A 23516-nucleotide genomic window follows, 5' to 3' on the forward strand; every position below is an offset into this window, starting at 1 on the left:
GAAGCCCTGCCCCTTCCAGTCTCTCCTCCATCAAATAAGGAGGCTGACTGGGGTCTGTAAGCTTCCAACGGTGCTCTGGAAAATCCCAGGAAATTCCTGGAAGTGCAGGGGACTGGAATGTGAGGAGAAGCAGGATGAGGCAGAGGTGCCTAACAAGGGGGTCTCTGGGTGGCTACAGCATTCACACTTTATTCTATGTACTGGGCTTTTGCATAAAGTTTCATTTGAAGAAAGGGTTCAAACGCCTTGGCTAAGCATAACGTGGACACTAAAGATTCTGATGCCACCCTGCCCCCAGCCCCATCCCAGCCCCATCCCAGCCTTAGTCTTCTGTGGTTTCAGGATCCATGGTGGGAGATTAATGAGCCCTGAGGGGGAGAGCATTGAACTCCAAGCCTGTGTAACAGGTACTTGGCAATGGTGTTGGCAATTCGATGCACACTGTCATGAACTCTAGGTTTCAGAGTGCCCAGCTATAGGCCGTCAGGCAAAGGAGCGAGGCCTCCCCGGAATGGAAAGGAAAGTCCACTTCCCTGGAGAAAGGGAATGCACACTAGCAAAATAAGGTATATGCGTGGCTTGGATTGTCTTCCCTGGGCTCCCTAATACAGAAGGAGAAGTGTGCGGTGTTCTGACTTGGAAGGCAAGTGGGCAAGCAGGATGGGGACCTTGGTGGAAAGCAGCCAGAAGGAGAGTGCAGTCACCAAACAGACATGGCCAGGGTCTCACATGTGTGGTCCACCAGGGAGCTGCAGCCATACCCTGGTGAAGGCGCAGTGATGTACGACTCACTGTGGACACTTTGTGAATAGCTGGTGCTTTGTGTGACTTTGTCTTGTTCCAGATCACCCATTGCATTTAAATATGATTATGATAATACTTAGCTGCTTTTTTTTTCTACTTTTATCATGAAAAGAAAAGTGCTATTTGAATGGAAATAAATGTTGAATTTTCTTTTTGGAGCCTTGGGTTTGGGCTGCCAGCCTGTGACCAGATACCATCTGGTAGCAGATCTCTGGGAGGATCCGAACCTTTCAGAGAGTGGGGAGGAGGTGGGAATGTGGCCGGAGCAGCAGCAGCCTTGGAGGCTTCCTGCCCAACCTAGCTGCCCATTTCTTCCTGCCTTGGGCGGTTCTGATGAGGGAGAAACCCATGCCCTATTTCTGAATCCGATTGTAACAAAAGGCACAGGAAATGTTGGTGGGGGATTACATTTGGCTGTAGAGAGGAGCTGAGCTGCCTCAGCGATGGGGAGAACTGGAGGCACCACCAGGCGGAAGTCACCAGGCAGGCTTTTCCTCCCCCAGCCTCGAAGTTCTGATCTAAATGCACCAGGGCAAGTTTGACCAGGGCAAGCTAAACGGGCTCATTGTGGGGGCACCAGAGGAACCAGCAGTGCCCGACTTACATCCTCAGGCCTTTCTTGGAGGCAGACTGGGCTCTCTTTCATGCGCCATGTGGCTGGGAGCTGGCTGACGTTCCGGATCTGGATGGAGTTTGTGGCTTTCTGCCCCAGGCGGAGCAGACCAAACTGAAGGGCTGAGACGTTGATGATGAGGGCAGGCCCCTGAGACACCCAGAGGGCCTGTCACTGGGCCACCTGGGCATGGCTCTGTGTCCCAGCCCTGCCACCTCCCTGGGCCCACCCCGCTGCCCAGCTCCACCTGCAGCACCTTAAAGGCTGCCTCAATGTGTAACACCACTGGCGAGGGCGAGTCTTCGATTTCACACAGCAGGTCCTGGCTTGTGGGGCCAGGGACACCCCCAGTAAAGTTCAACTCAAAATCGCCGACCTCACTGGGCTCTGCGAGAGAAAGGGAAAGGGAGAGGCGGAGAGGAGAAGCAGGGGCAGTTTCCTCCTATGGTTGGGCCCAGACATCTGGCTTGCAAGGACTTCTCATCTCCCTCACATCCCAGGCCTCAGCCAGAGCAGTCACAGGACACCAAGAGCCCTGCACAAGCCCCTTTAACTCTGAAGATTTCTTCCTGAGCCAGCAGGTCACAACCCCTCCTGCAGTCCCCAAGGTACCTATGACCCCAGTGCTGGGCTCCACTTCAACGATGTGGCAGTCGCTGATCTTCCCCCACAGGTATCTGATGGGTGACTTGCTGTTGTTCCACATCTGAAAGACACCCGAGACCGGGCTGCCCATTTACTGCCCCTTCATGTCAATTCTGTACCTGCTGAAGGACTGTAGGGTTGTGGGCTCATAAAGAGTCCACATGATACTTCCTGGCTAATTCCTGGCCACCCAAAGCGATGGGCCTCCCAATCCAAAAGCACCCTCCCTCCACACTGCAGTACACGTGGCTGACATATTCTGCCAAAGACGGGAATGGGTTCCATAGCCCTAACTTTCAGAGGATTCTGAGAGGCTGATAAAATAAGACAGCCATGCCTGGCCTACACATCTGTGCAAGTCAAGTTGGGTTCAAGGCCCTGAGAACAGCCTTAGCCTTCATGCAGTGGCTGCTGCCATCTGTCCCTCCTGCTACATGCTCCCTACACTCGCACCCATGTCAGCACAGCCTCGGCCAGCCTAGGCAGGGGAGAGACAATGACCTACCTTAAAAGTCTTCTTCACATTTATGCCAATGTAGTTCTCCCCTGGGATGATGAGGGCATATGGCTCTAAGAGAACCTGGAAAGGTTCTACTGAGCCTTTCACCTCGATTTCCAGGACGATCACATCATCCACAGAGTAGGAGGAGTGCCCCAGGTTCTCTGCTTCTGAACTAAACACAAACCCACCGTGAGCTAGGAGCCGACACACCTGGAAGCACGTCCTAGCGTGTCCCTGCCCCTGTCCCACATGTTTGGCCTGGTGAAAAGAAAACACTCCCTAACCCACAGCTCCTGAGTCCCCTAAATCAGAGGCATTAGCCAGTGCCTGAAAGGCGATGAGCACCAATAGCTGTGACAGCGGGTTAGCCTCAGGACTGGGACGGGGCACTCCCCTGCTGCCTTCCGGGACCACTCTGCAGCCTCTAGGCTGGGATCTCTGCACCGGGCTGGCTGGAGCCCCAGCCTGAAGGTTTACGCTGTGGGGGCAAAGACTTCCCTCCACACTCACCACCCCCCAGTTTGGTTCCCCAAGAGCAGCAATGGGCCTGGGGCACAGCTCCAAAGTTCCTGGGGTGGCCTCATAGTGAGTTTAGCGAGCTTAGTGTGCTCGGCCCATTGCAGGGCTGGGTTGCAGGGCAAGGCAGAAAAATGCTCCCACTCCCCAAAGCCTGCGGGGGCCAGGCTGCCCACTTCCCCTCTCCTGATACCTTCCCCAGGAGAACCCCCAAGGTAGGGGAAGGCCCAGCTGAACACTTCTCATCCAGGGCCCAGTTTCTCTCACCTTACAGGCTCTGGGACTTCCTCTAGAACCATCTGGAGCACACTGTGAAAATCTCTCAGCTGCAAGGCAAACACAGTGCCCTGAAAACACCACCGCATTCCAGCAGGTTGTCCTGGAGAAGGCTGGGGCATGGCAGGAATTCTTCCTCCCCTTAGCCTAGAAGGACCTTCTGAAAACCCAAAAATGCTTCCCTGCTGTCTCTTCCCCTCCTTAGGAAAAGTGAAGGTGCTGCCAGAACATGAGCCAGGACTCAGGGGCCTGTCTCAGCTGGGCCTGGGGGCAAGAAGGAAAGGAAAGGCCTTCCTGATGCTGACAAAGCCCCTCAACGTGTCTGAAGCACCACGCCTTCCCAGGACAGAAAACGAGGCAGCTGGATGCTGGGACTAGAGGCAGGATCACTCATCTCAGCCCCAAACCCACTAACAATGGCCCTGGAGCATCCTTTTCATGCCCATCTTAAATTCCCCCCTAGCCTAACTGTGGCCCACAGGGCTTCACTCCACACTGGGACCAGCGCTGTGCTAACCTGGCCCTCAGGTCCCTGCACCTCACTCTGTCTAGTGGCTGCGGTGGTATCGGTGGGGATGGTAATGTTTTTTGCCATAGTAGACATGTGGGAGACACCCAGAGCTGAGGAAACTGGCCCAGGGTCTTGCTGCAGATAGGGTGGGTCTGGGATCAGGACCAGACAAAATGAGCTGCTTCGCCCCGCACACCAGGTGTGTACTCCAGCCCAACTCAGCCAAGTGCTGGCCTGGGCAGGACGGCACCTCAGTGGGCCCAGCTGTGGCTTCAGTGTGATTAAAGAACACAGGTTGGGGGTCTAAATACACAATCCAACCACGTGTGGCTACTGAGATGACACCATTTGAACCTCATGAGGAGAAAAGCTCAGGATGAACTCGTGGTCTGTGTGAGGGCTGAGAACCCCCTTCCTGGGCATGATGGAGAAGGCGGTCTCCTTGTCGGGGTGGCACTTGATGCTGTCCATGCTGAAGGATTCTCCAGGCATGAGGGGCTGCAGGTTGGGCTTCATGATCTGCCAGTAGAAGGCCAGCTCCACGTGCCTGTGGGGGCAATGCATCCAAGGCCATGTCCCAGTTCTGCTGGGAACAGGTCCCTCCACCCCATGCCTCCCCGCCCTGCTCCAGGAGGGAGCAGCAAAGGACCTAGGAACAGGAAGAGACCAGGTCAGCCTTCACACCCTTGCAACGGAGGAGCCTGGGGTGGGGGGACCCGGGTAAGGGGTAGCAGGTGGGTGAAGGAGTCTAAGACAGAGACTATGTAAGACAGCCCCTCACTTTCCAGCCATGGCAGCTGGAGGTTGGAACTACCATGACTCAGGGGACATGGTAAGTCAGGAATTCATGCTCCAGTCATTAAAGTGGAGGAGCCTATGCATCACCCCCTAATATTGGGAATATCTTCTGCAGTGTCTCTCACCACATGAGTTTCCAAGGTTTGCCACATCAACCCCATCCCTGCCCTCTGCCTTTCCTGCTATGGGCTCCCAGGACACTGTGTTCAGAAAGATATGTGCCTACTGGCTGCCAATAGGAACAGTGGCAACTCCACAGCATGGGAGGGGCAGGACTTGCAGCTATCCTGGCGGAGGGGTGACAGAGTCCTGTGTAATGCCTGGGGTCCCCAGGGCAGCCCTGGTTGAGAGGCTCCCTGAGATTTGTCCTGGTGTCATGGTGGTGCTCAGAGGTGGGTCAAGAAATAAATGGCAAGGAGAATGTAACACAGAGACCACAGTCTGTCTGCCCCTGGGACTTGGATGGATTCCCCTACACGGCATGGTATGTCCTCTCTGGAAAGCTGTGGCTGGCTAGGGAGGGTCCAGGATGATTTGGGGCAGCACTGTCTAACCTAACTTCCTGAAGGGATGGAGATCTCATAGATCTGCACTGTCCAATATGACAGCCACTAGCTACATGTGGCTTGTGCCACTGAGGAAGTGAGCTCTTAATTTAATTTTAATCGATTTAAATGTAAGTAGCCAAGAGTGGCTACTGGTTTCCATGATAGACTGTGTCAATCTGGATCCCTCAATTGAATCTGGATATCCATTCTGTGCCCAGTCTTCCCCAGGCCCTTGGAAGGACCTCCTGTTTCACTGGGACTCAGGGCCAGGTAAGCAAGGAGAAGGGTTGGATATTGGGGCAGACACAGGGGTTACCCACGTAGCATTTCTAATAATCAGCTGCTTCCTAGCCGTGGACCGAAGGTTTTCAGGCTCAAATCGTATGAAGTGCTGGGCTGTTAAGTCTGTGAGCTCTCCAGGGTCTGGTTGGCTTTTTTCGCCAGAAATATAGATCAGATCCAAAGCAATCAGCTGCCCAATTCCTGCCAAAGTAGGGTAAGTGAAGTCAGTGAAGGCTCACTAGGGCTGAAATCTGGCCAAGGCTGCTGCAGGACCCATGCCTCCATCCACATGCAGCTGGCCTTGACCATGATTCTTGCAAGCCCACACTGGAGGGAAAAGAAGGATATCCGCACACAGGTTAACATTCTCACATCTTTGAAGACCAAAAGGAGGCGATTTTGAGAACCTAGCATATAGCAGGCACTCAATTAATGAGGAAGGGAGAGAAGGGAGAAAAGGAGGGAGGGAAGGAGTAAGGAAGGAGGGAGGAAGAGAGGGAAGGAGGGAGGGAGGGAGGGAGGGAGGGAGGGGGGGAGGGAGGAAGGAAGGAAGGAAGGAAGGAAGGAAGGAAGGAAGGAAGGAAGGAAGGAAGGAAGGAAGGAAGGAAGGAAGGAAGGAAGGAAGGAAGGAAGGAAGGAAGGAAGGGAGGGAGGAGCAACCAGGGGCATTTTGTTGCAATTCCTAGGATGCCTCTTCTAACCCTACAGAAATCTAGAGGTGGCTCTGGCTGTTTATGTGTGAGTCACTGGCAACTCCCCAAAGGAGATCAAAGTGACTTTCAAAATGAAACAATGAAAGATTTCACCCCAGGTTTCTATCTGTCTCTTGCTAGAAGGCTCCTTGGACTGTCTTGGAGGCCACACTGGCTTGGGTCTCCAAAGTCAGACCAGAGCAAGGGGCCCAAAACTAGACTCTGGCACCTGGAGGCTGCAGCATTCTCAATGTGCGCTCCTGACACAGAGAGGGAACAGCTTGGCTGCTGCCAATGCTAGTGCAGTCAGTGGCCCCTGGAGCTGGGGCAGCCCCTCCAGCCCTGCCCCTGGGAGTGCACTCAAGCCCACCTATGGTCACCAGCTCCTTTATCTGGCAATTGTCACACACGATGATGAAGGTCTGCTCTGCCTTTCCTAGGCTCTTTGGGCAAAACAAAACCTGGGGGAGAGAAGGGTTGTTCTGTTACCTCCCATTAAAGGGCTTCCACCCTCCCCGCCTCCCCCCTCCCTCCTCTCAGACACACACCCCTTTCTTTGCTCTTCACTCTCTGCTCCCCTCCCTGCCACCTCCCACCTTACTCCTAAGGCCGAGTGTTTGACTCTGGCTCCACCCCAGAGAAAAGCAGGGAGCAAGCTGAAAGGATATGAAGATAAAGTTCACAGAGACCAAAATACAAATGGTCCTTAAATGAATGACAACACATACCCTCATTCATAATAAGAGAAATGTCAATGAAAACCATCCAGAAGAATGGCTTTTTTACCCCTCATTACTGGCAAAGAGCAGAAGGTGAGCTGTCATAAATGCAATGATTTGTTTTCTATTTTTTTCCCCAATTCCCCCAACCTCCAGCCCCAGTAACCACCATTCTACTCTCTGCTTTTATGAGTTCAATTATTTAAGGTTCAACATATAGGTGCAATCATGCAGTATTTGTCTTTCTGTGCTTGGCTTAACATAATATCCTCCAGACTTATCCATGTTGTTGCAAACGACAGGATTTCCTTCTTTTGCAAGGCTGTTATTCCATTGTGTACATATACCTCATTTTCTTTATCCTCTATCAATAGGCGCTTTGGGTGATTCCATAGCTTGCCTATCGTGAATGATGCAATGAACATAGGAGTGTGGATATCTTTTAAATGGTATCTTTTGAGCCCAGGAGTTAGAGGCTGCAGTGAGCAATGATCACATCACTGCACTCCAGCCAGATTTCATTTGTATATACACCCAGTAGTAGGACTGCTGAATCACATGGTAGTTCTATTTTTAATGTTTTGAGGGAACTCCATATTATTTTCCAGAACAGCTGTACTAATTTACATTCCCATCAACAGCGGGCAACGGTTCCCTTCTCTCCACATCCTCGCCATCACATACCTTTCATCTTTCTGATAATAGCCATCTAACGGGTGTCAGGTGAGAGCTCACTGTGGTTTTAATTTGCATTTCTCTGATGATTAATTATGTCGAGAATGTTTTCATATACTCGTTGACCACTTATATGTCTTCTTTTTTTTTTTTTTTTGAGACGGAGTCTCGCTCTGTCGCCCAAACTGGAGTGCAGTGGCCGGATCTCAGCTCACTGCAAGCTCCGCCTTTTGGGTTCACGCCATTCTCCTGCCTCAGCCTCCCGAGTAGCTGGGACTACAGGCACCCGCCACCTCACCCGGCTAGTTTTTTTTGTATTTTTTAGTAGAGACGGGGTTTCACCGTATTAGCCAGGATGGTCTCGATCTCCTGACCTCGTGATCCGCCCGTCTCGGCCTCCCAAAGTGCTGGGATTACAGGCTTAAGCCACCGCGCCCGGCTGTTGCCAGTGCTTTTGAAATCATATACAAAAAATTCATTGCCCAGACCAATGTCATAGAGATTTCCCCCATTTTCTTCTAGGAGTTTCATATTTTCAAGTCTTACATTTAAATCTTTAATCCATTTTATTAATAAGTAAATTTTTGTATACAGTGAGAGATATGGGTCTAGTTTCATTCTGATACATGCAATGATATTTTGTCTTGATTTTCTTCAAAATCATCTAGAAGACCAGAGTGGGGATTGGCTGAGGGAAATGGAGGGGTAGAGATGTAATAAGATTGGCCAAGAGTTGATAATTGCTGAAGATGAGTAATGAATACATGGGTGATCATTGTTCTATTTTTCAGTATGTTTTAATATACAATGTCCATGAACAGTTTCTAAGTTTGATAATATACTGTATTGGCAAAGGTGTAAGGCCTTACATATTGCTGTTGAAAGTATAACTTGGTACAATCCGCATGGTAAGGATTTTGGCAACATGCATTACAATTATGAGGGCACAAAGCCCTGGATCAGCAAATCTACTTTAAGGACTGTATCCTGTGGGTAGACTCATCCTTGGACAGAGTGATGTATGTATAATTTATACATAATTTGTAGCCAGAGATCAGAAAAAATTCTTCATGTCCATCAGCAGGACACTGCTGAACTAAATTATGGTCCACTCACACAGTAGGATACTATGCAGTTATTAAAACATATGAGAATGATCTCTAAGATACAGAGTTAAGTAGAAAACACAAAGCAAAGAACAGAGTATAGAGTGGGCAACTTTGTGTGTGAAGAAAAAAAAATGGGGAAAAAAACATGTGCAGTTGCTTATTTGGGCATAGACTATCTCTGGAAGGGCATTCAGAAAACTGGCCAGCTGTGGCCTCTGGGTGGCTGAGGAACTGGGGTGAAAGGGAGCATTTCACTGTTTACCTATGTGCATCTTTTGAATGTTTTATTTTTATTTATTTATTTTTAGAGACAGGGTTTCACTCTGTTGCCCAGGCTGGAGTACAGTGGCTCAATCACAGTTCAGTGTAACCTCAAACTCCTGGCCTCAAGTGATCCTCCTATCTTGACCTCCCAAAGTGCTGAGATTATAGGCATGAGCCACTACGCCTGGCTCTTTTGAATTTATTTTTTACTTTAAAAATTGTCTATACAGACAGTATGTCACTATGTTGCCCAGGCTGATCTTTAACTCCCAGACTCAAGCAGTTCTCTTGCTTTAGCCTCCCAAAGTGCTACGAGTACAGACCTGAGCCACTGCACCCAGCCTCTCTTTTGAATTTTTTTTTTTTTTTTTTTTTTTTTGAGACGGAGTCTCGCTCTGTCACCCAGGCTGCAGTGCAGTGGCCGCATCTCAGCTCACTGCAAGCTCCGCCCCCCGGGTTTACGCCATTCTCCCGCCTCAGCCTCCCGAGTAGCTGGGACTACAGGCGCCCGCCATCTTGCCTGGCTAGTTTTTTGTATATTTTTTTTTTAGTAGAGACGAGGTTTCACCGTGTTAGCCAGGATGGTCTCGATCTCCTGACCTCGTGATCCGCCCGTCTCGGCCTCCCAAAGTGCTGGGATTACAGGCTTGAGCCATCTTTTGAATTTTTAATCATGCAAATGTATTTCTTATTTGGAACTATGAATACATTTTGGAACAGACAAAACCCCAAACAATCAATAAACAAAATATGCAAGAAAGGCAAAGGGGAAAGCCTCCCCTGGCTCCCTCGCTGCTCCCCTAAGAGTCCTGCTGCTACCCTCTTCCTTTACTTGGAGATCCCAGGAGGACGGGATGAGGGGAATGTCCAGGGCAGAGCAGCTCCAATTCCTTAATGCTTTGATGAGCCTGTGACAAGGCTTGGACTACACCAAGAGAACAGGGAACCTGGCCTTGTGGACCCAACCTGCCCCTCAGCAGTTGATGAGGCCTGACAAAGCCCCTGAACTGGCTCAGCCCAGGCCACAGCCCAGTCCAGTGAACTCAGAACCTCAGGGGTGGGGCCTTGGTGTTGTTTCCAGGTCTCTCAGGCGATTGCAATGTGCAGTTGAGTTTAAGAGCTAATAAGGGCTGCTGGATCTCACTACCTGGTGATATGGCATAAGCCAAATCCACCCCCAAGAAGCCAGTTTTTGCTCCTGAATGTTAGGTGCCTCCCTTGGCAAGCTAGTGTGAAAGGCCAAGCATGTCTGTGGCAGCCCCACACCCAGTCACGTGCAGTGGAACTAGACTCCTAGACCAGGAGCTGGGGAGAATGGCAGTGTGCCGCAACAGGGACAGGAAGCATCACCATTTCTCATGGGCACCTCTGGGGACCAGCAAGCAAGTGTGACCAGCTGAAGGGGGGCGGCAAAAGGGTCCAGTTAGGAAAGGAGACGCCCATAGCCAGGGGCAGACCGCTGAGAGCTTCTGAGACGTACAGGATGAGGCCTAAGGGAGGTGGGCCTTGTTGACCATACAAACTGGGGATGAAGCCGGAAAGTGAGAACAAAGCCACAATAACCACAAAAATCAGGTACCAGATGATAGAGAGGCATGGGGGATGGACGGCCCAGTAGAGACTGAAGAACCAAGGGAAGATCTTGGAGGCAGCTTGGGCATTGGTGGAGGTGGCTCCCAGACTAAAAGTGTGGACTAGCGAGGCTCAGGTTTGTGATGCAATGCTAGGGCTATCTGCATTTGCTTTGTGAAAATGCTCATAAGACAGTCAAATGACATCTGACATCACCCTACAGAATGCAAGAATATGCGTCTCCCCAGAAGTCACTAAGGCTGGCATGTGGGATAGGACTGGACACTTGAGTCATGAAAATGGAGACAAATGCAAGCATGCAAGCAGCTGAGGAAATATATGCCAATGTCTGATTACCTACCTCCACTAATACAGCATGTCCCGGGGCCAGCTCAAACACTGAAGGCAGGATTCCAAAAGGAGGTTGTTCAACAAAGCCGACAGTTGCAATGGCCTTAAAGAAAAGCAGATTACACAACCGTGTGGAAGAAATTGTAAAAGCCAGCATTCAGATTGCAAACTTCTCTCCTTCAAACATCCATTTTGCAATGTGAAGGAACTTAAGGATCATCCAGTCACGTGGTAATGCAGAAACTGAGGCTTATTCATTCCACAAGCATTTACTCAGCCATCACCAGGTACCAGGTGAGGTTCTGAAGGTTAAGGAGAGTAAGTCTTAGAACATCTGTGAAGAGCTGACCACTGGCAGGAGGTATAAGGAACACCATCACCAAGAGATTGGGACACAAAGTGACAGGCATGTGAGAAGGTCTCACTCAGGAGGTGAGCTGAGTGGGCGGGCCTTCCCCTGGGCTCCCAAAGCACATTGTCCTTTCCCTACAGTAACACCCTGTGTCATGGGTACTAGCATATGTGTCCGCCTCCAACCCTGACCCACCCCTGGCTACAAGCCCTTAAGTCACGAGAGATGCAGCCCCAGTGCCTACACAAGAAGCCACTTAGCATGCCAGGGACGCAAACCCATGCTTACAAGACCCTGGTCGGTAACAGAAAAGGGTGAAATGTCTTTCTTGGAACATCTTGAAATGTCATCCTCTGGATGTAGCCCTTGTTTTCTGGGTACAAATAAATATCTTTGTTATGAGAAAAATAATGGTGTGAGCATGCTGATGGATGGTGTCAGTGCTGGGATGCTCTTGGGACTGGTGGAGCAGGGCACTCAGGACAAGATACACAGGGCCTGCCCCCAGCCCTGGCCAACAGGCTCACAGTGAATCCCGGCCCTGGCCTGCATATCTTCCAGTTTTCCAAAGGACTGGAAATGTACAACTTTATGTAAAATCTCCTTTTTTTTTTTTGAGACAGAGTCTCACTCTGTCACCCAGGCTGGAATGTAGTGGTACGATCTTGGCTCACTGCAAACTCCACCTCCCGGGTTCCAGTGATTCTCCTTCCTCAGCCTCCTGAGTAGCTGGGACTACAGATGCATGCCACCGCACCCAGCTAATTTTTTATTTTTAGTAGAGACAGTGTTTCACCATACTGGTCATGCTGGTCTCAAACTCCTGACCTCAGGTGATCTGCCCAACTCGGCCTCCCAAAGTGCTGGGATTATAGGTGTGAGCCACTGAGCCCAGCCAAATCTCCTTATTTTTAAATGTTGGCTCAAAAAATATTAAGTGCTGTGCCAAATAAATACCAGCAGAATTTGGCCAAAGGGCAGCCAATTTGTAACCTCTGAACTATTCAGTCATTTGCTACAATAAAGAAGGACTGAATGAGTGAATGCAGTCACATCTGAGCCAGGGCTTAAAGGATAAGAGAGGTGGTACCGCTTGCCCAGCGTGGTACAGGTTTTTTTTTTGTTTTTCTTTTTGAGACAGAGTCTGGCTTTGTCGCCCAGGCTGGAGTGTAGTGGCGCAGGCTGGAGTGTAGTGGGGCAGTCTGGGCTCACTGCAAGCTCCGCCTCCTGGGTTCACGCCATTCTCCTGCCTCAGCCTCCGGAATAGCTGGGACTACAGGCGCGTGCCACCCCGCCCGGCTAATTTTTTGTATTTTTTTAGTAGAAACAGGGTTTTACCGTGTTAGCCGGGATGGTCTCGATTCCCTGACCTTGCAATCCGTCCGCCTTGGCCTCGCAAAGTGCTTGGATTACAGGTGTGAGCCACTGCGCCCGGCTGTGGTACAGGTATTACTGACATAACCAGGACTGTAACACTGGTCCCCTTATACATCCATTCTCATTCAGGTTGTGGCAGTTGCATAGAGAGTTTACAACACTCGCCGGGCGCGGTGGCTCAAGCCTGTAATCCCAGCACTTCGGGAGGCCGAGACGGGCGGATCACGAGGTCAGGAGATTGAGACCATCCTGGCTAACACGGTGAAACCCCGTCTCTACTAAAAATACAAAAAAACTAGCCGGGCGAGGTGGCAGGCGCCTGTAGTCCTAGCTACTCCGGAGGCTGAGGCAGGAGAACGGTGGAAACCCGGGAGGCGGAGCTTGCAGTGAGCTGAGATCCGGCCACTGCACTCCAGCCCGGGGGGCAGAGCAGGACTCCGTCTCAAAAAAAAAAAAAAAAAAAAGAGAGTTTACAACACTCTGCGTTCTGTGTGTTTCCAATCATAGGTATACTCTAGCAAGTTCCTCTGGGAGTTATTTCCTTTGATAGATTTGTAATTTTTCCAGTTAGCAACCTGTGATCACTCACCTTGAAACTTAGTGGTGGCCAGCTTGTTTTGGGAATAATGCAGAACCTGCCAACACTGAAACCCACATTTTTGCAGATGAATCTGGTCATCTTGACTCCCCCAATGAGGCAGTAACCACAGTCCAACACCGGTGACACTGTATCCACAGAAGAATATATACAAGAGAAACAACAGGTCACTCTGAATGGGCCCTACTGTCAAGATTCTCCTGAGGTCCAGCCAGAGATCAGGACAGCTGGTCCCAGCCCAGCACCCTACGCAGACAGGATGAGTGGAGACATGTCCTGACCCTGCACCCACTTGGGCTCTGCCCAGGCTGCTGCTGGCCACATGGCAATAGTGCCATGGGACTCTACTCACTCCTGGCTAGAGCAGCAGAAGTCAGTGTCCATTGTGGATTAATGCTCAGCCAGAGCCATCCAGCATGGCCCTTGAGGACTATGGCAGAAGTAAGGGGGATCACAGTCCCAAATTCCAGCCTATGCCCAGCTGGAGAAGCTTGTCACTGAGGGAGCCCAGCTGAAGCCAGCTTTGCTAAGGACGCCTACCCCTACAGCCACGAGGACAACACCTGTTAGGACTTCTCAGGGTGCACAGGCACTTATTCCTTGCCCACTGTCGCACAGGTCCTCTCAGGGGTATTCAAAAGTCAGCAAAACCTATGGTGGGGTTAGCTGGACTGTTGGCCTCCTCCCCTGCTGTGAGTCAACCTCTACTGAGAAAACCCAAAAGCAAGCAGGACAATCATGGCTTGACACTGTGGATAGCTACAGAAGCTGCTAGCAGTTTCCTCTGTAGGACTCACGGCCCCTGCCCAAGAGAATCAAGCTGCGTGCTGCTACAAAGGGAACGTGAGAGGCAGGCAGTCCTTATGGGGACTCTCCAACCTTAACTGAATCTGTGGGAAGATACGGTGCACACTCACATGTCAGCACGGGGGGTGGCCTCCGGGCCTGCAGGGGGATCAGAAGCGTGTGAGCTGACTGGGTCTCCACTAAAATAAAATCATCAAAATCCCCAAGGCAGTCAGGAAAAAACTGGACAACGTACTGGCAGGTCATTCCAGGAGCCACCATTCCACCTTTTCCTGGGAACATCCCTGTGCATGACAAAAGTGACAAGTGAGGATCCAGGGAGCAGCCAGCCACCAGGGCTTGAGCTCAGCTGGTACAGACCCCAGCTGTGACCGGGGATGGCTCTGTAAGTGCCTTCTGGGCCAAAGCAGTGCTCACGGCAGGATAAGGGCACGCGACAGGAGCAGGCTGAAAGGGTGGCAACTCCAGGTAAGCACGCCAGAGCCTGGGGCAAGATGACCCTATCCATCCGGAAAGGTCAGGCGGGGCCATGCCTGGCCCTATGGCTTAGAATTTCTATAGTGGGCAGCAGATAAACTTTTGAGATTTCTGAACAGGGGTGATATGATCAGAGTTGTTCTTGAGACAAACACTGTGACACTAAAGTACGAAGGCTGACTGGGGGCTGCTGCCGGCACTTAAGTGAGGAATGGAGAGGGCCTGATTGAGGAGAGCAGCAGCACAAGGAGTGGGGAGATGGCACCACCAGTGCCTGTGTGGAGGCGGTCAGAAGAATGGAGCTGTCAAGGCTCTGAGGATGCATTGCTGGTGGAGCATGAGGGGCCCTCAGGGACTGCTGATGGGGGGAGTCTGGAGCTGGGCTCTGGACTCAGGGTGGGAGTCAGCAACTGTTGGCAAGCTCAGCAAGTGACTTTGAGGCAATCTACACTACTACTGCTACTGTTACTACTACTGCTACTGCTACTACTACTACTACCACCACCACCACCACCACCACTACTACTACTATTACCACCACCACCACTACTACTACTACCACTACTACTACCATCATTACTACCACCACTACTACTAATACCACCACTACTACTACCACTACTATTACTGAACTTACTGATACTGAACTTACCCAGTCCTAGAGCAAAGTATGGCGTGGAAGGTGGGAGGACTCGCAGGTAGCGACTGGTCGTGGTGGTGTTCTGCAGCGCGATTACCATCTGTTGAAAGGTAAGATGATCTATTTTAGACACCAACACTTATGGATGAAATGATACAATGTTCAGGATTTACTCTAATATGGAAAGGGGGAAGAAGTAGAAATGAAACAGGCTTGGCCACATGTTGGTAATGGTCGAAGCTGGCTGAGGGGTACATGGGGATTCATTACGCCATCCTATGTACTTTTGTTTGTTTTGGGAAGTTTCCATAGTAAAAAATAAAATACAGGCCAGGTGCGGTGGCTCACGCCTGTAATCCCAGCACTTTGGGAGGCTGGGGCAAGTGGATCAGCTGAGGTCAGAAGTTTGAGACCTGCCTGGACAATGTGAAGAGACTCTGTCTCTACAAAAAAAAAAAATAGTTTAAAATTTTAAAAATAAATAAATAAAATGCAAGGTAAAAATGAAGGCAGGAATAGATCTGACCTATTGTTTAAAATAACAACTAATATTTATGAGCATCTGCTCTGTGCCTCCTCAACCTCACAACAACCAGGAAATGTGGGAACTGTTTCTATCTCACAGCTGAAGAAACTGGAGTTCAAAGAGGCACCAGTGAGGTGTGAGCCTAGGATATCTGGTTCCAAAGTTTTGCTCACCTCACCTCTTACTTACTATCTTCCTCACCACGTATCTCTTTGAACCATTCTTCCCATGGACACGAAGGGTGTTATGGCACCTCTATGTCAGGATGTAACTGGGCCTCTTATGTAACCCATGCACCCCCTTTAAACCCCACTTTCTTTTCTCCCACCCCAGATTGGGAGACCACCAAGGACAAGGTCTAGACCTAACCCTCCAACGGCACCCAACACAGTGTGTAGCACAGCAATACAGGTACACTGTTGCGGGAAGTCAGGGACCCTGAACGGAGGGACCGGCTGAAGCCGCACCAGAAGAACATAAATTGTGAAGATTTCATGGACACTTATCACTTCCCCAATCAATACTCTTGTGTTTTCCTATGCCTGTCTTTACTTTAATCTCTCAATCCCATAATTTTCTTTGTAAGCTGAGGAGGATGAATGTCACCTCAGGACCCTGTGATTGTGTCAACTGCACAAATTGTTTGTAGAGCATGTGTCTTTGAATAATATGAAATCTGGGCATCTTAAAAAAAGAACAGGATAACAGCGATGTTCAGGGAACAAGAGAGGTAACTTTGAACTGGCCACCGGTGAGCCGGATGGAACAGAGCTGTATTTCTCCTCCTTCATAAGCAAATAGGAGAAATATCGCTGAGTTCTTTTTCTCAGCAAGGAACATTCTTGAGAAAGAGAATGCGCCCTGAAGGTAGGCTTATAGATGGCCCCTTTTAAGGCGTCCAGTCTTTTATGGTCGAAGCCGAAGGGATGAAATCAGCCTGGGTCTCCTGTAGCGCTCCCAGGCTTATTAGGATGAGGAAAATTCCCACCTAATTCTGGTCAGACAGGTTATCTGCTCCCAAACCGTGCTTCCTGATAAGATGTTATCAATGACAATGCATGCTGAAACTTCATTAGAAATCTTAATTTCACCTCATCTGGTGGTCCTGTGATCTCGCCCTGCCTCCATTTGCTTTGTGATATTTTATTACCTTGTGAAGTATGTGATCTCTGTGACCCACATCCTATTCATGCACTCCCTCCCCTTTTGAAAATCGCTAATAAACCTTGCTGGTTTTACGGCTCCAGGAACATCACGGATCCTGCCGACATGTGATGTCTCCCCCGGACACCCAGCTGTAAATTTCTCTCTCTTGTGCTCTTTCCCTTTATTTCTCAACCCAGTTGAGACACTTAGGAAATAGAAAAGAACTCATGTTAAACATCGGGAGCGGGTTCTCCCAATAGTACACATCTTTTGTTAATGTTTTGTGACATGTTACACTAGAAAACAATGTATAACTTATAACATGACAGAAGCCACGTTTCCATCACCCAGCTTAAGAAATTAAACATTACAGATAAAGTTGAAATCCTCTACCAGCGCCCCCCCACCAGATAAAAATCGACATAACTATGAAGTATGTCTTCGTATTTTTATTTATAGGTTTGTATTCCTAAATCAGCATTTACATCCATTTTTGGCCAACACTACATATTACACCAATCCACCTGTGAAACAGCTGGTGGGAACTAGGGTGTGAGCACCATGGGATGGTATTGTCACAATTACCAAGACTTTCACTAGTGGTCAACTGAAATGAGGAGCAGGTGGAAGGCCAGGCAGTGAAACATGGTAGCTGTGGTGGCTGCAAGGTTTGGGACAGTGATCATTATAAGGATTGTGGCATGGGCTGGCTTTCCTTAACAGCACTGGAAGCTTTGGAGGAAAAAAAAATAATAGGCTTAGGAAAGCCAACTGCCAACTCAAGCCCTGCTGTGAAGACATTCCTTGCATTCCTGGGTTTCAAATTGACTCTGTGTGTGTGTGTGTGTGTGTGTGTGTGTGTGTGTGTGTGTGTGTGTGTGTGTTTGTTCCTTACTGTTTGGTTTGGTTTGCTGTTTTTTACCTAGTATTTCTGCACCTATGTTCTTAAGCAAGACTGTTGTTTTTATTTGGTGTCAAGGTAATTAGGCTTATTACCTAACAATGATGGTACATTCCCTCTTTTTCTAGTCTCTGAAACAGTTTCATAAACAGAAAATAGCTTGAATGTTTCATAGTCTATACCCGCAAAATGATCTGGGCCTGGTGTTTCTTTTTGTGGAAAGTTTTTTGGTTTTTTTAAGTTGTTTTCTTCTAAGTTGGATAGCCACATGGTTTAAAGAGTCGGAGTTCGACAAGGTTTTGAAAATAGAAATGCTGCCCTCTTCCCTGGCCCCACCCTGCCATTTCCCACTCCCCAAAGATAAACACTTTTTTCTCCTTTAGCTGATTATTTTGGTATTTATTTCCATGTCTCCAAATAGCATACTACTTTTGCTCAGTTTTAGGTATTAGTTATGGATGGAGGATATCGATAGTCTCTCTTCCCTCTCCCATATCTGACTCACTATATGACACGCCCTTCCTATCCCCCATCTTTCCAATATAGTTATATCATACTACTGGTTAGATTAGTAATTCATGTTATATTTAAGTTACTAAGTAATGCTATTCACAGTTGAGCACGAGGTCATTCCTTTCCCTGCCTTGTACAATTTTTTGTTTTCCTGGAGTAAATAATCAACTAATTATTTTGTTTGCTTTGTACTTACCAATAATTCAATCCTTCTCCACCACCCTACGAATATCTCCCCCAAATATCCAGATGTATCAGGGACTCTACCCAACGTCATCTTCATAAATCAACCTCTCCTAGAGCCTTCTGACCTCTTCTAATCTGGGCTAGTTGTCCACTACACCTACTGCTATCATATAGGATAACTCCTGTAGCAGTTTTAAGACACATCCATAAGTTCTTTGATACTGTTCTCATTAGAGATGAAGTCTAGGCTGGACACTGGTTCACACCCGTAATCCTAGCACTTTAGGAGGCTGAGGCAGGTGGATTGCTTGAGCTCAGGAGTTTGAGACCACCTGGGCAACATAGCAACAACCCTTCTGTACAAAATATACAAAAATTAGCCAGGTGTGGTGGCATGCACCTGTAGCCCTAGCTTCTCGGGAGGCTGAGTTGGGAGGAGTTGCTTGAGCCCAGGAGGCAGAGGTTGCAGTGAGCCAAGATCATGCCACTGCACTCCAGCCTGGGCAACAGCCAGACCTTATTTCAAAAAAAAAAAAAGAAAAAGAAAAAGGTTTAAAAAAAAAGAGATGAAGTCTACATATCTTCCCTTGAATCTGGACCAACCTTAGTGACTTGTTTGTAATCTATGGCATGCAAAGAATGTAGTGCTGTGCAACTTACAAAATTAGGTCATAAAATGTGATGCAATCTCCTTCTTGCTTGCTAGATACTCACTTAGAAGTGCAGATCCTTGGCCAGGTACAATGGCTCACGCCTGTAATCCCAGGACTTTGGGAGCCCGAGGCAGGTGAATCATCTGAAGTCAGGAGTTCAACACCAACCTGGCCAACATGGCAAAACCCTCTCTCTATCAAAAATATAAAAAATTAGCCAGGCGTGGTGGTGCGTACCTGTAATCCCAGCTACTTGGGAGGCTGAAGTGGGAGGATTGCTTGAACCCAAGAGGCAGAGGTTGCAGTAAGCCAAGATCCTGCAACTGTACTCCAGCCTGGGCAACAGAGCAAGATTCCATCTTGGAAAAAAAAAGAAAAAGTGCAGATACTCACTTGCATTGTCATGTAAAAGTCTGATTAACCTGAGATTGCCATACTGTAAGGAAGCCCAGCCCACATAGAGAAGCTATGTGGTGTAGACAGATGTTCTGGTAGATAGCCTCAGCTGTCTATCTACAACAGCATCAGCAGCATCAACTCCAACTTTTATGTCACTCCTAAGCACTGACTGTCTCCAGCAATGGCCTCAGACATTGTGGAACAAGCCATTCCCATTGTGCTCTGTCTGAATTTTTCACCCAAGGAATTTGTAAACATGATAAAATGATTGTTTTAAGTTGCTGAGCTTTGGGAAATTTTGCTTTGCAGCAATATTAACTGCAAAATCTCTTAAGAGTTATTAACCTGGAGATTTCCTTCACCTCTCCCCTATGTTGGATCTCTTGGTACCACATTCCATGCCTTTCTCTTCTTTGGTTTCCTCATTTCTACTAGAGAAGAATGTTTCCTGGGAGGCTCCTGAGAAAGGGTACATGGGACATAAATTTTTAAGGACTGAAAATCTGTAATGTTTTTATCCTTACACTTTATAGTTTATCTGGGTAAATAACTGTTATGAACATCAATGGGATGAGTAGGCAAAGATCAGAGGAAAGACTGTTCCATGGCCGTCTGTGTCTACCTCATCTATAGCCTCAGGATCTCCAGGCTCTGAGCACAGGCTTCCACAGCAGGCATCTGCAAGCCCTGAAGAATATCTTCCGTATGTCCATGAGCAGCTCTCCCTTTTCCCTATTCTACTCCCTGACATGATTTTAGTTCCCTTCCTCTGGGTGTTTGCCAGCTTCTACAACTGTCCTTAAAATGTGATGGCCAGACACAGAAGTCCCAGATACAGAAGTACAAAAGACAACACATTACTGTTAAGTCCACGGAGTAAGCAAAATGCTTCCTCTAATGTTCAGCATGTAGAGCTACCATATTGGTCTGCTTTTTGCCATGAGTGGTTGAGACATTCCTAAAGAATTATGGACATGCAAGTGTTCTTTAAACTGTAAAGTGCAATCCATGTGTGTGTGAAGGGATTGTTATCATTAGGCCTAGTTGTCTTTGCACCTGGTGAGCAGAGTTGGAGACTGCTAAGCTTGGTCTCGACCTGATTCCCCAAGATGGTGGGAGGCTTTTAAAAGAAAGAAGCTGGGAAAAAGGAACGCAGAAAGTCTCTGCTCTTGCAGGCATTACTGGATATACTGTGAAGATGTAGAGGACAGTAAGAAGGAAAGGGCGTTCAAATATGTATACGTATTTGCTTATGGCTCGAAAAGAAACAATGGAAGAACACAAACTAATAGAAATAGTTACCTATAGATATCAGGAGAGTATAAGAAAGAGGAGGAGATAGAAATCAAAGTTAGAGGGAAAGTTTTGTTTCTGTTTTTTAAATGGAAAATCAAGCTAATAAATGTAAATGGAATAATAAAATTAGAAATTACCATTTTGTAAGTCCATTGGCAGTCATCTAGTGCAAGTTTGATAAGAACTTTATAGGGAATGAATCAGAGTTTCTTTTTTTTGGCTGAGCACAGGGGATTTTATTGATGGTACACAACAAGGTGGGGCTCCCTAGGCCCCTCCCCTCTTCAAGGGGTCTACATGGAAACTGTGAGGGGAGATTCAGTGTGGCGGGGGACTGAGTGTGGCAGGGACTCCCCAGCAGTGAGGGCCTCTCTCTTCCTCTTGTGCTCTCGCTGGGGCTGGTGGTCCAGGGGTCTTACTCCTTGGAGGCCATGTGGGCCATGAGGTCCACCACCCTGTTGCTGTAGCCAAATTCATTGTCATACCAGGAAATGAACTTGACAAAGTGGTCGTTGAGGGCAATGCCAGCCCCAGCGTCGAAGGTGGAAGAGTGGATGTCGCTGTTGAAGTCGGAGGAGACCACCTGGTGCTCAGTGTAGCCCAGGATGCCCTTGAGGGGGCCCTCCGACGCCTGCTTCACCACCTTCTTGATGTCATCATATTTGGCAGGTTTTTCCAGACGGCTGGTCAGGTCCACCACTGACAGGTTGGCAGTGGGGACACGGAAGGCCATGCCAGCGAGCTTCCCGTTCAGCTCAGGGATGACCTTGCCCACAGCCTTGGCAGCGCCAGTAGAGGCAGGTATGATGTTCTGGAGAGCACCGTGGCCATCACACCACAGTTTCCCGGAGGGGCCATCCACAGTCTTCTGGGTGGCAGTGATGGCGTGGACTGTGGTCATGAGTCCTTCCATGATACCAAAGTTGTCATGGATGACCTTGGCCAGGGGTGCTAAGCAGTTGGTGGTGCAGGAGGCATTGCTGACGATCTTGAGGCTGTTGTCATACTTCTCATGGTTCACACCCATGACGAACATGGGGGTGTCAGCAGAGGGGGCAGAGATGATGACTCTTTTGGCTCCCCCCTGCAAATGAGCCCCAGCCTTCTTCATGGTGGTGAAGATGCCAGTGGACTCCACAACGTACTCAGCGCCAGCATCGCCCTACTTGATTTTGGAGGGATCTCGCTCCTGGAAGATGGTGATGGGGCTTCCATTGATGACAAGCTTCCTATTCTCAGCCTTCACGGTGCCATGGAACTTGCCATGGGTGGAATCATACTGGAACATGTAAACCATGTAGTTGAGGTCAATGAAGGGGTCATTGATGGCAACAATATCCACTTTACCAGAGTTAAAAGCAGCCCTGGTGACCAGGCGCCCAATACGACCAAATCCGTTGACTCCGACCTTCACCTTCCCCATGGTGTCTCAGGGATGTGCTGGCAATGCAAAAGAAGATGCGGCTGACTCTCGAACAGGAGGAGCAGAGAGCCTGAATCAGAGTTTCAACACCTGATGCCGTTCATAACTGACCATGGGAAACTCAGATCCCACGCTTCCTCCTGATGCCATTCATAACTGACCACGGGAAACCCAGATCCCATGCGTCCTCCTAATGGAATGCAATAAGGAATACACAGTACCACCAAAGAAGTATTCTTGTCAAAAAAGAGGAAAAGTGGAACTTGAATCTCATCAAATCTCTATATATAATGACCAGTTTGTGGAAAATACGGAAGATAAAAGAACACTTTTAATGTCACCACAATCATGTAATTAGCCAAATCCAGGGTGTATGGAATTGCAGTTTCTTCAACAAATAAATGGCATTTTAAAAAGCAGGAGGTGGGAGAGGAATTATTATAAACTAAAGGAGAATTAAAAGATACTTTTATCAAATGCAATGTTTAGATTTCTGATGCAAAGAAACCAAATATAAATTGACTTTTTTTTAAAACAAATGAAGATCAGACATAGATGGGTATTAGTTGATATCAAGGAATCATTATTAATATGGCTGGGGGTGACAGTGGTACTATGGTTACTTTTTAAAACGCTTATCTGTTAGAGATACTAATTGATGTATTAACTGAAGAATGATGTGATGTCATATTTTCCTTACATGACTCCAGCACATACATGTGCATATAGATGCACACATGAAGAGGTTGTAGGAGTAATAGATAAAACCACATTGGCAAAACGTAGATAACTGTTGAAGCTGTATGTTGGGCATATGAGGAGTTGTTATAGTCTTTTCCCTAGTTTTGTGTACAGTTGAAAATTTCCATAATAAAGACTTTTTAAAAATAAGAAAGCAGATGGGGTAGAAGCTGTAAAGAAACAAGATGTCTACCTCATAAACTGGACCAATTTCATAATCTGTGAAAAACCCAATTGGTGGCTTAGCTAGAAACACTGGAGTATCAGCACAACTGTGGGATGAAAAAAGAGGGGGAGAAAGGCTGTTAGTTTCATCCATACAATGAAATAGTAGGCAGTGACTGATTAATGTAAAAATAAATACATAAAGGTCATCAAAGACATTCACGATATGCCATTTGTTGGGGTTTTCTTGGATCTTACTGTTAATGCAGGTTATAAAATAATTTTACAGTATGATCCAATCTTTATGAAGACATATTTCATTTTCAATATGCACAGGAAAAACTCTACATGTTTAAACACTAATAGGTAACTGGGTTTTTAATGTAGGTATCTCAAATATTAGTCTTCTCTAATCTTTTCCTCTTCTCTTCTCTCCTCT

The 23516-nt window shown here is 48.1% G+C and overlaps 1 protein-coding gene and 1 pseudogene across 4 annotated transcripts in view; both read right to left on the reverse strand.

The window, feature by feature from the left end:
- Positions 1-23516, reverse strand: part of DLEC1 (deleted in lung and esophageal cancer 1) — a 68324-nt gene that overhangs the window by 23549 nt on the left and 21259 nt on the right. For all 3 annotated transcript variants that reach the window (XM_011953328.1, XM_011953330.1, XM_011953329.1), the window contains exons 6-18: positions 23106-23184; positions 15141-15228; positions 14122-14295; positions 13196-13332; positions 10888-10980; positions 6558-6648; positions 5534-5696; positions 4222-4414; positions 3348-3406; positions 2568-2736; positions 2030-2123; positions 1674-1804; positions 1409-1567 (exon numbers count right to left, since the gene is read on the reverse strand). In XM_011953328.1, coding sequence (XP_011808718.1) covers positions 1409-1567; positions 1674-1804; positions 2030-2123; positions 2568-2736; positions 3348-3406; positions 4222-4414; positions 5534-5696; positions 6558-6648; positions 10888-10980; positions 13196-13332; positions 14122-14295; positions 15141-15228; positions 23106-23184 — 1630 coding nt within the window. The remainder of the gene's footprint in view (positions 1-1408; positions 1568-1673; positions 1805-2029; positions 2124-2567; positions 2737-3347; positions 3407-4221; positions 4415-5533; positions 5697-6557; positions 6649-10887; positions 10981-13195; positions 13333-14121; positions 14296-15140; positions 15229-23105; positions 23185-23516) is intronic.
- On the reverse strand, positions 20959-22235 carry LOC105519820 (annotated as a pseudogene). Its single transcript, XR_001003027.1, has one exon. The product of XR_001003027.1 is annotated as a glyceraldehyde-3-phosphate dehydrogenase pseudogene (transcript).

This window comes from Colobus angolensis, unplaced genomic scaffold (genome assembly GCF_000951035.1).
Source record: "Colobus angolensis palliatus isolate OR3802 unplaced genomic scaffold, Cang.pa_1.0 Scaffold36, whole genome shotgun sequence".
Classification (NCBI taxonomy): domain Eukaryota; kingdom Metazoa; phylum Chordata; class Mammalia; order Primates; family Cercopithecidae; genus Colobus; species Colobus angolensis.